The 16,908-nt window shown below is 49.5% G+C and overlaps 2 protein-coding genes across 2 annotated transcripts; both read right to left on the bottom strand.

The window, feature by feature from the left end:
• Positions 1-445: 445 nt before the first annotated feature.
• wdyhv1 (WDYHV motif containing 1) lies at positions 446-3,659 on the bottom strand. The gene is made up of 6 exons (XM_044171992.1): positions 3,403-3,659; positions 2,815-2,914; positions 2,070-2,120; positions 1,822-1,970; positions 1,029-1,153; positions 446-918 (listed from the first exon to the last, which is right to left on the bottom strand). Exons 1-6 carry the CDS (start codon positions 3,462-3,464, stop codon positions 776-778), a joined length of 630 nt encoding a protein of 209 aa, XP_044027927.1. The 5' UTR covers positions 3,465-3,659; the 3' UTR covers positions 446-775.
• Positions 3,660-5,608: 1,949 nt separating this feature from the next.
• On the bottom strand, positions 5,609-16,721 carry bop1 (BOP1 ribosomal biogenesis factor). Its single transcript, XM_044171991.1, has 15 exons — positions 16,544-16,721; positions 15,028-15,225; positions 14,844-14,927; positions 14,428-14,582; positions 14,204-14,321; positions 13,689-14,003; positions 13,310-13,471; positions 13,101-13,181; positions 12,949-13,018; positions 10,680-10,812; positions 8,422-8,605; positions 8,050-8,341; positions 7,101-7,185; positions 6,834-6,941; positions 5,609-5,827 (listed from the first exon to the last, which is right to left on the bottom strand). Exons 1-15 carry the CDS (start codon positions 16,661-16,663, stop codon positions 5,674-5,676), a joined length of 2,259 nt encoding a protein of 752 aa, XP_044027926.1. The 5' UTR covers positions 16,664-16,721; the 3' UTR covers positions 5,609-5,673.
• Positions 16,722-16,908: the final 187 nt, after the last annotated feature.

Here is a 16,908-nt window from a genome sequence, read left to right as displayed (position 1 = left end):
CCCCTGGGGCTGTGGCGAGCGCCAGCTTGACCCTCCCTACGCACTCGCAACTGCTCAACACTCGCTCGCTTGTCAAGTTGACTTCTGAGACTTTGGAGGCGGGGCTGATGTCTCCTCTTCTTTGATTGGTCACTTTGAATACTGACCGTGACCTTTGATTGGCGGTCATCTCCTCTCTCCCCCTTCCTGTTTATCTTCAACTGCACTATCAACAAATAAAGGCGAAACGCCCCAAAATAAACACTCGTAATTTAAAAAAAGTAATCTGAATAATAATGATGATAATCTGAAAGTAAATGAACGCTCTGTTTCTCAGTTGGATTTCTTTAAAGAACAAAAGCAGCTTTTTGTTCGTGTTCACGTTTGTTTTCCCATCTGAGCGCGTGCAGAACAAAGTGTCGCTGTGACATCAGAAAGGTGACATCACGACACACAGAGACGCGTCTTCATTTCAAAATAATTTAATTCAGTCGAAATATAAATCATTCAGTTTCCACAGTTGAACATTGATTAGTTTGTTTTCATCATACTGAGGCAATAAGACAATATTTGTTGTCATGGTGACATCATTATAACAACTACAGCTCAAATCAGGAAGTCAAAAACAGAAATGTGGTTTCTGACCTGCTGCAGGTGAACACCGTGCAGGTGAACACCGTGCAGGTGAACACCGTGCAGGTGAACACACTGAGTGACCAGCAGGAGGCGCTCTGATTCTCCATAGCAACAAACCGTCTGGACACACGGCCGCCCGCTGCCGTCTAAAACTGAACAGCTACGATGATAATGATGATGATGATGATGATGATGAAGAAGAGTTTCCTGTGTATCTCAGCAGGAAGTGGTCCAGACTGAAGACCCTCCCCCAGCCGACAGCAGGGTTCATACTGATGAAGTCGTCCAGGTTCATCCGACACTCTGAGGAGGAAACACATCACAGTGATGTCATCATGAGGTGAAATGGTTAACATCATCAGACATGCTGACATCATGTGAATGATGACACGTTACAGGAGGTGTCATGTGACCTGCGGTGTGTATGGGGGGGTAGGGCGGGGGGGGCATCCTCCATGATCCATCAGAGTTCTTCATGTGAGATCGATCAGACGCAAAGTTCAACAGGAAGCTGTCAGCAGGGACGACACGCAACTTCCTGTAAGAGCAGAGACGCAGGTAGACTTTACTGTGATGTCATTTCCTCCACAGACACTCAATTTTAAGGTTTTACTTCCTGTTTTTCAGTTGTGTTACCTGTGGTGTTCAGGTGTGTTAGCTGTGGTGTTCAGGTGTGTTACCTGTGGTGTTCAGGTGTGTTAGCTGTGGTGTTCAGGTGTGTTACCTGTGGTTTTCAGGTGTGTTACCTGTGGTTTTCAGGTGTGTTACCTGTGGTGCTCAGATGTGTGTGCTACCTGTGGTGTTCAGGTGTGTGTGCTACCTGTGGTGTTCAGATGTGTGTGCTAGCTGTGGTGTTCAGATGTGTGTGCTACCTGTGGTGTTCAGGTGTGTGTGTTAGCTGTGGTGTTCAGGTGTGTGTGTTACCTGTGGTGTTCAGGTGTGTGTGCTACCTGTGGTGTTCAGGTGTGTGTGCTACCTGTGGTGTTCAGATGTGTGTGTTAGCTGTGGTGTTCAGGTGTGTGTGTTACCTGTGGTGTTCAGGTGTGTGTGCTACCTGTGGTGTTCAGGTGTGTGTGTTACCTGTGGTGTTCAGGTGTGTGTGTTACCTGTGGTGTTCAGGTGTGTGTGCTACCTGTGGTGTTCAGATGTGTGTTTTAGCTGTGGTGTTCAGGTGTGTGTGTTAGCTGTGGTGTTCAGGTGTGTTACCTGTGGTACGCAGGTTTGATGTTGCGGTCTGAGCGGAGGGCCTGGGCGGCGTACAGCTGCAGGCTGCAGGGAAACGACAGCTCAGAGTCCAGATCATAAACCAGAGAGTCCAACTGAAGACCAACCTGCAGCAGGACGACGTGGTAGTCCTGAAACACACGATGACATCATTATTGACATCATTATTATTATAAATGAACTGTCTGTGACATCACAGTTATTATCAAACATGCAGAGACATTACTGACCCAGATCACTGGCTGGTCTCCATGTCCGGACTTCTGCTTCCACAGAGGAACCTGATGGAGAACAAATAGAAACCGACCGATGTTATAGAGAACCTTGTAGAACCTGACAAATGTTTTATAGAACCTCTCAGATGTTCTAGAGAACCTTGCAGATGTTTTTAGAGAACCTAATAGAACCTGACAGATGTTTTATAGAACCTCTCAGATGTTTTAGAGAACCTAATAGAACCTGACAGATGTTTTACAGAACCTGACCGATGTTATATAGAACCTTGCAAATGTTTTTAGAGAACCTTGTAGAACCTGACAGATGTTATATAGAACCTTGCAGATGTTTTTAGAGAACCTAATAGAACCTGACAGATGATTTATAGAACCTCTCAGATGTTCTAGAGAACCTTATAGAACCTGACCGATGTTATATAGAACCTTGCAGATGTTTTACAGAACCTGACCGATGTTATATAGAACCTCTCAGATGTTCTAGAGAACCTGGCAGATGTTATATAGAACCTTATAGAACCTGACTGATGTTCTAGAGAACCTTATAGAACCTGACCGATGTCATATAGAACCTTGCAGATGTTTTTAGAAAACCTTATAGAACCTCTCAGATGTTTTACAGAACCTGGCAGATATTTTAGAGAACCTTGTAGAACCTGACAGATGTTTTAGACCTGGCAGACATTCTGTAGAACACGGCACGGATGTTCTAGCAGCTTCATGTTCTCCTGCGTGTTCTCACCATTCTGTTCTCATTAGAGATGAAAACCACAAACAGTTCTTCCAGCGGTGCGGTTCTCTCCGTTCGGACAAACTCGCAGAGTTTCCAAACATTTTCTTCACTGCAGAACAAGAGACACCGGGAGAATCGGTTAGTAGAAACTGGATGTAACCAGATCTAATCTTCTAACAGGTGTTGTTATTGATTAGCACTCAGACAGATCAAGACGCTCAGCAGCCAATCACGTTAGAATGTTCTTCAACCTGAGAACAAGGTTCTAGCTGTCAGCAGTTAGAACTCAGTTTACATCCAAGTAACTTCTGTTTTGTTTATTTGTAGCATCCTGAAATATCGTTTGTTTCTTTGTTCTACAAATAAAACGTTAGTTTTTGTTTTACTGTGCATAAACAGCACGTGTGTATGTATAAAACCCTAACCATCTTACCACTAACTTATCTTTATTGATTTCTCTGTCAGCAGAGCTTCTCATTGATCTGCTGATATCAATAATAAATAATGTATTTAACCCCGTCTGAGTCCTTTGTGTTGCTGAGCTGAAGCTCTGATTAGCTACACACATTAAAACAGAGTGCATGTTGTAGGATTTACCAGTAGCAGCTGGTATAAACGCAGCTTTCGCGGCTCGGTGTGATTCTGTCTCCACTCGTCATGTCGAGGTGTCACACTGAAACCGCTCCGCCGGAAGGAACATATGTCGTCACATCCGGTAGCGCCAGCAAACCTTTCAGAGGCTGCGTTTCCTCCTCCCCTCTGCCTTTACGCTCACAGAGCTGCAGCTCAGCGCTTTGCTTTTCAGAAGCATTAGAAACACCTGCGGACTGGCTTCAGCAGGTAGCTTCAGCTTCAGCAGCAGGTAGCTTCAGCAGGTAGCTTCAGCTTCAGCAGCAGGTAGCTTCAGCAGGTAGCTTCAGCAGCAGCAGGTAGCTTCAGCAGCAGCAGGTAGCGGCAGCGGCAGCAGGTAGCTTCAGCAGCAGCAGGTAGCTTCAGCAGCAGCAGGTAGCTTCAGCAGGTAGCTTCAGCGGTTCAGCAGGTAGCTTCAGCAGCTTCAGCAGGTAGCTTCAGCAGCAGCAGGTAGCTTCAGCAGGTAGCTTCAGCAGCAGCTTCAGCAGGTAGCTTCAGCAGCAGCAGGTGGCTTCAGGCAGCTTCAGCAGGGCAGGTGGCAGCAGGCAGCAGGCTTCAGCAGCAGCGGCAGGCTTCAGCAGGTAGCTTCAGCAGGCAGCGGCAGCAGGTAGCTTCAGCAGGTGGCTTCAGCAGCAGCAGGTGGCTTCAGCAGGTGGCTTCAGCAGCGGCAGGTGGCTTCAGCAGCAGCAGCGGGTAGCTTAGCAGGTGGCTTCAGCAGGTGGCTTCAGCAGCAGCGGCAGGTAGCTTCAGCAGCAGGCAGGGCAGCAGCAGCAGGTAGCTTCAGCAGCGGGTGGCAGCAGCGGCAGCAGCAGGTAGCAGCAGCAGCAGCAGGTGGCTTCAGCGGCGGCGGCGGGTGGCTTCAGCAGCTTCAGCAGCAGCGGGTGGCGGCAGCGGCAGCAGCAGGTGGCAGCAGCAGGTAGCTTCAGCAGCAGCGGGTGGCGGCAGCAGCGGCAGCAGCAGGCTTCAGCGGCAGCAGCGGCAGGTAGCAGCGGCAGGCAGCAGGTGGCAGCAGCAGCAGCAGGGCAGCAGCAGCAGGCAGCTGGCTTCAGCAGCGCAGCGGTAGCTTCAGCAGGTGTAGCGGCGGCAGCAGCAGCAGGTAGCGGCAGCAGCAGCAGCAGGTAGCTTCAGCAGCAGCAGGTGGCGGCAGCAGCAGCAGGTAGCTTCAGCAGCAGCAGGTAGCGGCAGCAGCAGCAGCAGGTAGCTTCAGCAGGTAGCGGCAGCAGCAGCAGGTAGCTTCAGCAGGTAGCTTCAGCAGCAGCAGCAGCAGCAGCAGGTAGCTTCAGCATGGCGGCGCTCTGGAACCAGCTGGTCGGTTCGATCTGTATCAGGACTGTACTGCCGCCTGACCACCTGATGCATGACTGCAATGCATTGTGGGTGATATACACCTGCAGTGACCGTTGTGACTGGCGGGGATCCCCCGGTCTGGCAGGTGTCTGCAAGAGCTCCTGTATCCAAACACACACACCTGTCCAGATGTGACTCTGGTTTCTATTTAACATCTGTATCAGTGGTTCCAACAGACTGTTCACCTGTGTTTACCTGTGTTTACCTGCGAGGGTCAGATGTGTTCACTGTGGCTGGTGAACTTCTAATATTAGAGACTATATTTTAGACCTTGTAGTCCCTTATGAACCTTCACGTAGTCTGAGATCTTCGGGCAGGGGTCTCCTGTCTGCTCCTGAGTCCAGGATGGAAACTAAGGGGGACAGAGCTTCGGCCATCAGGGCCCCGAGGATCTGGATCAACCTGCCCGAAGACATCAGGCTGTCTGAGTCCGAGTCTTCGTTTAAGCAGATCCTGATTTTACCTGAACTGTTCATTTCTTTATATCTCGTCATTCACTGCGGAGTTTTATTTCTCTCGAAGCACTTTGTTCTGATAAGAGCTCTGTAAATAAAGTTTTTATTTTTATTATTATTATTATTATTATTATTAGACGAGCTCGGCCGGCGCTGGAGGACGGAGATCTTCTGTGTGTAAATCAGAGGAACTCGCAGCGCCGTCGAACATCAGCGTTCAATAATCAGGTTCCACCTGCTGTTAGTTTCCGCTCGGGGATCAATAAAGTATCTGACTGATCTATTGATCTGTGGAACGCTGCCTCTTCAGCACATTTACTCCTAAAACACACAAACTGAAAGTCTTTGTACAGGAAGCAGCGGAGTCACCATGGTAACAACACAGGGTTTATTAAAACAGACAGAAGAAGGTTCCAGCTGGTCGCCGGGCGCGTTGCTAGGTGAAGAGGCGGACGGTGGCGTCGGCTCCGGAGGAGAAGACCCACGGCTGCGTGGGGTGAAAGGTCACGTCCAGGACGCCGAGGTCGTGAGTGATCACATGACCTCTCAGAACCTTCACCGGGACGATCAGCGGGTTCTGCAGCAGGTCGCTGTGGGGGGGGGGACAGGAAGTCAGAGACGGACAGGAAGTCAGAGACGGACAGGAAGTCAGTGTGTGTTACTGTGTGTGTGTGTTACTGTGTGTTACTGTGTGTGTGTGTGTTACTGTGTGTGTGTGTGTGTTACTGTGTGTGTGTGTGTGTGTTACTGTGTGTGTGTGTGTTACTGTGTGTGTGTGTGTGTGTTACTGTGTGTGTGTGTGTTACTGTGTGTTACTGTGTGTGTGTGTGTTACTGTGTGTGTGTGTGTGTTACTGTGTGTTACTGTGTGTTACTGTGTGTGTGTGTGTTACTGTGTGTGTGTGTGTGTTACTGTGTGTTACTGTGTGTGTGTGTTACTGTGTGTGTGTGTGTGTGTGTTACTGTGTGTGTGTGTGTGTGTGTTACTGTGTGTGTGTGTGTTACTGTGTGTGTGTGTGTGTGTTACTGTGTGTGTGTGTGTGTGTGTTACTGTGTGTGTGTGTGTGTGTGTTACTGTGTGTGTGTGTGTGTGTTACTGTGTGTGTGTGTGTGTTACTGTGTGTGTGTGTTACTGTGTGTGTGTGTGTGTGTGTTACTGTGTGTGTGTGTGTTACTGTGTGTGTGTGTGTGTGTTACTGTGTGTGTGTTACTGTGTGTGTGTGTGTGTGTGTTACTGTGTGTGTGTGTGTGTGTGTGTGTGTGTTACTGTGTGTGTGTTACTGTGTGTGTGTGTGTGTGTGTTACTGTGTGTGTGTGTGTGTGTGTGTGTTACTGTGTGTGTGTGTGTGTGTGTGTGTTACTGTGTGTGTGTGTGTGTGTGTGTGTGTGTTACTGTGTGTGTGTTACTGTGTGTGTTTGTGTGTTACTGTGTGTGTGTGTGTGTTACTGTGTGTGTGTGTGTGTGTGTTACTGTGTGTTTGTGTTACTGTGTGTGTGTGTGTGTGTTACTGTGTGTTTGTGTTACTGTGTGTGTGTGTGTTACTGTGTGTGTTACTGTGTGTGTGTGTGTGTGTGTTACTGTGTGTGTGTTTATTACTTGTAAACAGTCCCGTGACAGACGATGACAGATCCGTCATCGGACGCCGAGGCGAACAGCGGGTAAAGTCTGTGATAGGCCACGCCCCTCACCGCTTTCTTATGGTGTCTGCAGACAGGAAGTGTTCAACACCATTAATATGATCAATACAACAAAGAAACGCTAATAACAATTAATGAGGGATCAATAATCTAACGCATTGACTCCAGGTGATCAAACCTGTGATGCACTGATTGACAGGTGTGAGTTTGACTGACAGGTACGTACCGCAACATCTTGTAAGGTTTGGTTGAGAGGTCGAGGTCGAACCAGCTCAGCCTGCAGTCGTAACTCCCACAGATCACATGATCACCTGCAGGCAGAGAGACAGGTGAGACAGAGAGACAGGTGAACACAGGTGAGACAGGTGAACACAGGTGAAGACAGGTGAGACAGAGACAGGTGAACACAGGTGAAGACAGGTGATACAGAGAGACAGGTGAGACACAGAGACAGGTGAGACAGAGAGACAGGTGAGACAGAGACAGGTGAAGACAGGTGAGACAGGTAAGACAGAGAGACAGGTGAGACAGAGAGACAGGTGAGACAGAGACAGGTGAAGACAGGTGAGACAGGTAAGACAGAGAGACAGGTGAAGACAGAGAGACAGGTGAGACAGAGAGACAGGTGAAGACAGGTGAGACAGAGCGACAGGTGAGACAGAAGCTCTGCCCCTCAGCAGTGATGTCACCTGATTATTGTCAAATCATATTCTGTCTTTCAAACGTTTGGTCAGCCGGTTTCGTGTGGCGGTGAACCTGAGGTCTGTACTTCGAAGCTTCCACGCCGCGGTCAGGATCAGCCCGCATCAAAGGGGCGGGGCTTGCAGCCCGAGCGCTGCGAGTCGCTCTCGGCAGCAAACAAACAGAATTCAAACCCTTTCACGTCTTACAGGTACAACAAGTGCTCGGTCTCTGCTGGACCAGAGACTCGCGCTCCGCAGGACCGGCTGTGAACGACGAGGCCAAGAGACCTGATTGGTCAGTAGCCAATACAGGCGGCGCTTTTATACGCGTTGATCTTATTTCCAATATAACCTCCGAAACCCCGCGGGGGAAACCTGAAGTTACCCCGCTAAATCCTGCTTCGCAGTACAGGCCCCAGGTGTTGTGGTGAACCAGGTGTTGTGGTGAACCAGGTGTTGTGGTGAACCAGGTGTTGTGGTGAATCTGATTACCCCCGGGGTGGACGGCCATGCTGGAGATCCACTTGGAGTTGGCCTGTAGTTTTTTGGTCATTTCCTGTTTCACCAGATTGTAGATCCGGACGGAGCGCTGCGTCGCCACGAAGAAGTAGGGTCTGATGGGGTGGAAGGACACGGACTGGACCAGACCTTTGTTCTTCCTGAAGGGGTTCTGGCTTCGCCTCCGGCTCACCTGGTGGATAAACACCTGAAGGTGGCTTGAGTGATCCGGCATCACTGACGCCAGGTAGTCTCCTTTAGAGTGCCACGCCACCTGGTGGACAGCCTGCGGAGGTCAATACGGATCGGTTAGTTCAGTTCAGGTATTGATCGGGTATCTATAATCCAACAGGTGTGTTCTCTCACTTTGGGATGTTGTATTTTGAGGCGGATCCCCTGGTTCAGCTCCTCCCCCTCCACGTCACTCCAGGTGACAGGCCCCGCCCCCTCTGTTGGCTCCAAGTCCTGCTGATCCGACAGGAGTCGCTCTGACGACGAGACGACCTGTCTGTCTGCCAGACAGGGAGACAGGATCAACACCACCGAGTCCCTGAAACAGAGAGCGAGACAGGTCATCAGAGCGAGAGACAGGTCATCAGAGAGAGAGACAGGTCATCAGAGCGAGAGACAGGTCATCAGAGAGAGAGACAGGTCATCAGAGAGAAAGAGACAGGTCATCAGAGACAGACAGGTCATCAGAGAGAGCGAGAGACAGGTCATCAGAGCGAGAGACAGACAGGTCATCAGAGAGACAGACAGAGAGACAGACAGGTCATCAGAGACAGACAGGTCATCAGAGAGAGAGACAGACAGAGAGACAGACAGAGAGACAGACAGGTCATCAGAGACAGACAGGTCATCAGAGAGAGAGACAGACAGAGAGACAGAGAGACAGACAGAGAGACAGACAGGTCATCAGAGACAGACAGGTCATCAGAGAGAGAGACAGACAGGTCATCAGAGCGAGAGATAGACAGGTCATCAGAGAGACAGACAGAGAGAGACAGGTCATCAGAGAGAGAGAGAGAGAGACAGACAGGTCATCAGAGCGAGAGACAGACAGGTCATCAGAGCGAGAGACAGACAGGTCATCAGAGCGAGAGACAGGTCATCAGAGAGAGAGACAGGTCATCAGAGAGAAAGAGACAGGTCATCAGAGAGAAAGAGACAGGTCATCAGAGACAGACAGGTCATCAGAGCGAGAGACAGACAGGTCATCAGAGCGAAAGAGACAGGTCATCAGAGCGAAAGAGACAGGTCATCAGAGCGAGAGACAGACAGGTCATCAGAGAGAGAGAGAGAGAGAGACAGACAGGTCATCAGAGAGAGACAGACAGGTCATCAGAGAGAGAGAGAGACAGGTCATCAGAGAGACAGACAGGTCATCAGAGCGAGAGAGAGACAGACAGGTCATCAGAGCGAGAGAGAGAGAGACAGACAGGTCATCAGAGAGACAGACAGGTCATCAGAGAGAGAGAGAGAGAGACAGACAGGTCATCAGAGAGAGACAGACAGGTCATCAGAGAGAGAGAGAGACAGACAGGTCATCAGAGAGACAGACAGGTCATCAGAGAGAGAGAGAGAGACAGACAGGTCATCAGAGAGAGACAGACAGGTCATCAGAGAGAGAGAGAGACAGACAGGTCATCAGAGAGAGACAGACAGGTCATCAGAGCGAGAGACAGACAGGTCATCAGAGAGACAGACAGATCATCAGAGAGACAGACAGATCATCAGAGAGACAGACAGAGAGAGAGACAGACAGAGAGAGAGACAGACAGGTCATCAGAGAGACAGACAGAGAGAGAGACAGACAGGTCATCAGAGAGAGAGAGACAGACAGAGAGAGAGAGAGACAGGTCATCAGAGAGAGAGAGAGAGAGAGAGAGAGAGAGACAGACAGAGAGAGAGACAGACAGGTCATCAGAGAGAGAGAGAGACAGACAGGTCATCAGAGAGACAGACAGGTCATCAGAGAGAGAGAGAGACAGACAGGTCATCAGAGAGAGACAGACAGGTCATCAGAGAGAGAGACAGGTCATCAGAGAGAGAGAGAGAGAGAGAGAGAGAGAGACAGGTCATCAGAGAGAGAGAGAGAGAGAGAGAGACAGGTCATCAGAGAGAGAGACAGACAGAGAGAGAGAGACAGGTCATCAGAGAGAGAGAGAGAGAGAGAGAGAGACAGGTCATCAGAGAGAGAGACAGACAGGTCATCAGAGAGAGAGAGAGAGAGAGAGAGAGAGAGACAGGTCATCAGAGAGAGAGACAGACAGAGAGAGAGACAGGTCATCAGAGAGAGAGAGAGACAGGTCATCAGAGAGAGAGAGAGAGACAGGTCATCAGAGAGAGAGAGAGAGAGAGAGAGAGAGAGAGAGAGAGAGAGACAGGTCATCAGAGAGAGAGAGACAGACAGAGAGAGAGACAGGTCATCAGAGAGAGAGACAGACAGAGAGAGAGACAGGTCATCAGAGAGAGAGAGAGAGACAGAGAGAGAGAGAGACAGGTCATCAGAGAGAGAGAGACAGACAGAGAGAGAGACAGGTCATCAGAGAGACAGACAGGTCATCAGAGAGAGAGAGAGAGACAGGTCATCAGAGAGAGAGACAGGTCATCGGGGTCCTTACAGGGCGACAGCCAGCAGACAGACAGACGGGTTTGGGTTCCAGGCGACGCTCTTTACAGCTCCGCCCACCTGGACTGTCTTCATACAGCGCGACGAGCGCACCTCCCAGAACCTCACCGAGCCATCGTCACTACCTGCACACACACACACACACACACACAGTACCTGCATCACTACCTGCACACACACACACACACACAGTACCTGCATCACTACCTGCACACACACACACACACACAGTACCTGCATCACTACCTGCACACACACACACACACACACAGTACCTGCATCACTACCTGCACACACACACACACACACACACACAGTACCTGCATCACTACCTGCACACACACACACACACACACACACACAGTACCTGCATCACTACCTGCACACACACACACACACACACACACACACACAGTACCTGCATCACTACCTGCACACACACACACACACACACACACACACACCTGCATCACTACCTGCACACACACACACACACAGTACCTGCATCACACCTGCACACTCACACACACACACACACACACAGCACCTGCATCACACCACCTGCACACACACACACAGTACCTGCATCACTACCTGCACACTCACACACACACACAGTACCTGTATCACTACCTGCACACACACACACACACACAGTACCTGCATCACTACCTGCACACACACACACACACACAGTACCTGTATCACTACCTGCACACACACACACACACAGTACCTGCATCACTACCTGCACACACACACACACACACACAGTACCTGCATCACTACCTGCACACACACACACACACACAGTACCCATCACTACCTGCACACACACACACACACAGTACCTGCATCACTACCTGCACACACACACACACACACACAGTACCTGCATCACTACCTGCACACACACACACACACAGCACCTGCATCACTACCTGCACACACACACACACACACAGCACCTGCATCACACACCTGCATCACACACACACACACACAGTACCTGCATCACTACCTGCACACACACACACACACAGTACCTGCATCACTACCTGCACACACACACACACAGTACCTGCATCACCACCTGCGCACACACACACACAGTACCTGCATCACTACCTGCACACACACACACACAGTACCTGCATCACTACCTGCACACACACACACACAGTACCTGCATCACTACCTGCACACACACACAGTACCTGCATCACTACCTGCACACACACACACACAGTACCTGCATCACTACCTGCACACACACACACACACAGTACCTGCATCACTACCTGCACACACACACACACACAGTACCTGCATCACTACCTGCACACACACACACACACAGTACCTGCATCACTACCTGCACACACACACACACAGTACCTGCATCACTACCTTCACACACACACACAGTACCTGCATCACTACCTGCACACACACACACACAGTACCTGCATCACTACCTGCACACACACACACACTACCTGCACACACACACACACACAGTACCTGCATCACTACCTGCACACACACACACACACACACAGTACCTGCATCACTACCTGCACACACACACACACAGTACCTGCATCACTACCTGCACACACACACACAGTACCTGCATCACTACCTGCACACACACACACACAGTACCTGCATCACTACCTGCACTGCACACACACACACAGTACCTGCATCACTACCTGCACACACACACACACAGTACCTGCATCACTACCTGCACACACACACACACACACACACACCACACACACACACACCACCTGCACACACACACACACAGTACCTGCATCACTACTGCACACACACACACACACACACACACACACACACACACACACAGTACCTGCATCACTACCTGCACACACACACACACACACACAGTACCTGCATCACTACCTGCACACACACACACACACACAGTACCTGCACACACACACACACACACACACACACACACACAGTACCTGCATCACACTACACACACACACACACACACACAGTACCTGTATCACTACCTACACACACACACACACACACACACACACACACACACACAGTACCTGCATCACTACCTGCACACACACACACACACACACACACAGTACCTGCATCACTACCTGCACACACACACACACACACAGTACCTGCATCACTACCTGCACACACACACACACACACACAGTACCTGTATCACTACCTGCAGATAAAGACACGCGTGTTACCTGAAGCGAGCCACTGTCCTGATGGAGACACACTGATGGAGCGAACCAGGCCGCTGTGACCCCGATACACCTGAACACACACAGACAGGTAGATGATATTAGTGAGGATCCATTCACCTGTCTACTGGGCGTGTGTGTGCGCGTGTGCGTACCAGAGACTGTGTGGTTGGAAACGGCTGCAGGTCTTTCGGTTTGGGAAGTTTCGGGATCAGATCCTCTGGATTCACATTCACCTGCAGACAGACAGGTAGAGAGACAGACGTGTTATTGATCACATGTACCTCACAGACAGCCAGCCCTGTGTCCTGATTGGCTGGAGATGGTTCGGTGTTTCAGGTGCAGCTGCAGGTGTGTTAGTTACCCTCATCTTCCTCTGTCGGGGACACAGGTACAGGTCGAGGCAGCGCTCGAACCTCTCGTGGATGAAACGAGGAAACGCAGGAACCTGGCGGAGGCTGGAAAACGCCGTGGGAACAAACGGAAACTTCCTGTCGGACGGATCCTGCTGCTCCCACAGAGCTCGCTGCAGAGAGTGAGACAGGTAGAGAGTGAGACAGGTAGGCAGAGAGTGAGACAGGTAGAGAGTGAGACAGGTAGGTAGAGAGTGAGACAGGTAGAGAGTGAGACAGGTAGGTAGAGAGTGAGACAGGTAGGCAGAGAGTGAGACAGGTAGGCAGACAGATAAGAGACGGACGGTTTGGTTACGTTCTGTAACCAGGTGAGTTACGCAGGGGACGTACCTCCTCGTCGGTGAACAGGTACTCAGGTGGGGGGTTGTAGGACTCGTGGTGACCAGGTAGAGGGACCTTGGGGGCGGGCAGGTGCATCCTGTGTTTGGCCAGAATAGAAGAGTCCTCGCTGGCCCAGAGGTCGTAGTAGCGCCCCCTGCTGTCGTCCTCCAGCCGTCGAGGTTTAATCCAACCCATCTTTATAGCGTGAACCAGTTTGGACACCTTCCCCTTCTCCACGAGAGACGGGATGAAGCTGCGCTTATCTGCCGGTCTGTTGGTGACCGGGTGGAGCATCAGGTCTTTGCTGAAGAACTCCACCTGAGGCTGGGGGGAGGAGGTGGAGGTGGTTAAACAGGTGAGTTTAAATTCATATCTGATGTCAAACAGGCTAAAAATAGGAATCCGTTTAAAAGGTTGTTAAATAACATGAACAGGTGTCCAGGTGCGTCCGTCAGTAGAGGTTTCCCTGAGAACGTGGACAGAAAACACCAGGAACGTGTTTGAAGACGGGGGCGGAGCTTCACCTGGTATTCGTTGAAGTTGACGTCTCCAAACTGTCCTTTCTGGAGACGATTCACCAGCTCCACCTGCTCGTCTGACAGCACGATGTCACTTCCTGTCTGCTTATCGTGGACCGTTCTCCTGCAGACAAACGGAATGCTGTTAGCTGAGAACTGCAGGTTAGCATTGTTAGCATTCCCTCTTTAAACCAATGGGGGCATTATTAGCATTATGCTAGCAGGCTCACCAGTATTCCGGGTTCTCCATTTTGTCCAGGAAGTCATCGAGTTCGTCCTTGTTCCTGATTGGTTTGTAGATCTTCTTCCCGTCCAGGTCGTAACCAATGTGAGGGAAGTCTTTGTACCACTCCATGGGAATGTTCCCCACCGTGTTCCTGATGTCCTGCAGCAGAACCAGAACGTCAGACAACAGCTGATGTTTGTGCAGAATGTTAGAACACCTGAGGGAACATTGTGGAACACGACGGAGCAACAGAGATCCCAACAAGACTAAATCCAGACCATTTAAGAACCTGACAGAACGTTTTAGAAACCCTCAAGAACGCCAGAGACCCGACAGAACTTTACAAAGAGCCTAAAGAACACCTGACAAGAGACCCCTGAGGAACATTAGAGAACCCATTAGAACATAAACTCGTCTCACCTCCTCATCTGAAGAGTCGCGTTCATACTCGTCTTCTTGCTTTTCTTCTCTCGTTCCTTCCTCCTCCTCCTCCTCCTCCTCTATCTGCAGGTAGAACAGAACAGGTGTGACGTTCTACACCCTGGAATAGGTGGGTCACAACCAGCCAATCAGCTGTCAGACTGACACACAGGTTAAACTCTACCTGCTGAGTCTGCTCTGCTTCCTCCTTCAGATCTTCATCATCATCATCAGATCCCTCCTCTTCCTCCTCACTGTCTCCGGTATCCTCACTTTCACTCCCAGAATCCTCCAGTCCTGAGTAGACGCTGTCCTCGCTGTCTGACAGATCTTCATCCTCCTCCTCCTCCTCCTCAGCAGGTTTCTTGTTGAAGTTGAAGATCTGAAGAAAACCGACAGATTCAAACTGCAGAACACCGCACCAAACTCCATTCAAAAACCTGGTGATTTTAGCGGCGCTTTACTGACCAAACATGAAGATTTTTATTTGATGTTCGGAACCACAAATCAACAAACAGCACAAAGATGTTTTATTTTGAGGAATTGTTTCACGGTCATCTGACATCACCGCCAGTATAAATATATATACGTATAAATATCTCGGAGGAGGAATTGTGCTTTATCTTCTCTTAGTTTATACAGGTGGAGGAAGAGTCTGTCAGTAACAATAAATATAAACAAATAAAACTCATTTAAGTAACTGCTGAGGAGAAATTAGGTGTCCTGAATGGATCATTTGACCGTCCTAATCCTGAACAGGTTTATTAATGTTTGAGGACAAGCGAAACATCTTAAACCCGTCAGATTCGGACTGGATTTGGTTTGTCTGCCTTGGCAGCATCTGTTACCACTACTCAGAAAGAGGGTCCTTAAACAGGGCTAACATGCTAGGTGTCAATGCTACACTGAAGCTAACATGCTAGGTGTCAATGCTACACTGAAAACAACACTGTTAGCGAGCTGCTAGCTATCTGTTTGATGTTCACACGGTTAGCTGTTCATAGCTAATAACACTGCTGACTGCAGTATAACACAAGCTAACTTTAGCTAAGATTCAAGTTTATTAACCGGAAAACTGACATGAATATGACCATTTTAAATCGCTTTGCTTCTCCTTTAAGCATTTATTGACTTAATTGAACAACTGTTACAAGAAAATGTGTTACTCAGTTAACGTTATTTATTTAAAAAATAAATGCGTATTTGTGGAATTCACGTGTGCCGAATCGATCATCAGACTATCCTGATCCAGAGGATCCATAGAGGTCTCTAAACAGGTCAATTATGGTCTAATGAGAGTAAAAGATTATAAAATGTGAAGATTCTGAATGGAGTTCGCTGTGAGTGTCTCAACACACCGAAGACAAGCTAGCTGTTAAACGTAAACAGATGTGATGTGTTTCTAGCTAATAACGCTGATGAACCCAGTATACTATTACCCAGCTGAAAGCTTTAAAACCTCCTGTGATGAGCAGCTGGACTCGGTCTGTTCTCCTCTTCAGTTCGGCTCACCTCTCTGACTATTACCGATGCCAGTTACTGAATATTCACAGTATTTATCTCCACGGACTCTCAGCAGCGTGTTTTGGTGTTCGTTCGTCCTGTTAGCATGCTAACAGCTAGCCGCCAGCTTCTCCCCAGTTAGCCCAGTCCTCCTCTCCTGTCTATGTGTCACCCGTGGATGTATTACATGTTCTCACCTCGTCCTGCTCATCTTCCTCCTCCTCTTTACTCCTCTTTTTTACAGTTTTCGCTCGGACTTTCGTCGCCTCTTTTCTCTGTTCAGTGCTCCGCATTTTTCCGCGGCTACTCTCCTCCATCGCACAGCACGTGGGAGCCTGAGGGGTTAAAGGTCACACGTCACAGCTGGAGGAGTGGGGTTTGTCAGTGCCCGATCCTTTCCGCACATGCGCAAAAGTGGTCCTGTCCCTGTCAGTCCCGCAAATGTGCCTGTTTAAAATTACTCGTGACGTGAAAGACTGATCATAAAACAATCCTACTCACACTCAAGATAACAAAATGGTTTTTAATAATTGGAAATGTGATAGTTCGGTCCGTGTATCGT

Source organism: Siniperca chuatsi, linkage group LG17 (genome assembly GCF_020085105.1).
Source record: "Siniperca chuatsi isolate FFG_IHB_CAS linkage group LG17, ASM2008510v1, whole genome shotgun sequence".
NCBI classification, from domain to species: domain Eukaryota; kingdom Metazoa; phylum Chordata; class Actinopteri; order Centrarchiformes; family Sinipercidae; genus Siniperca; species Siniperca chuatsi.
The sequence above is the reverse complement of the archived record's forward strand: the minus strand, read 5'-3'. Positions and strand labels throughout refer to the sequence as shown.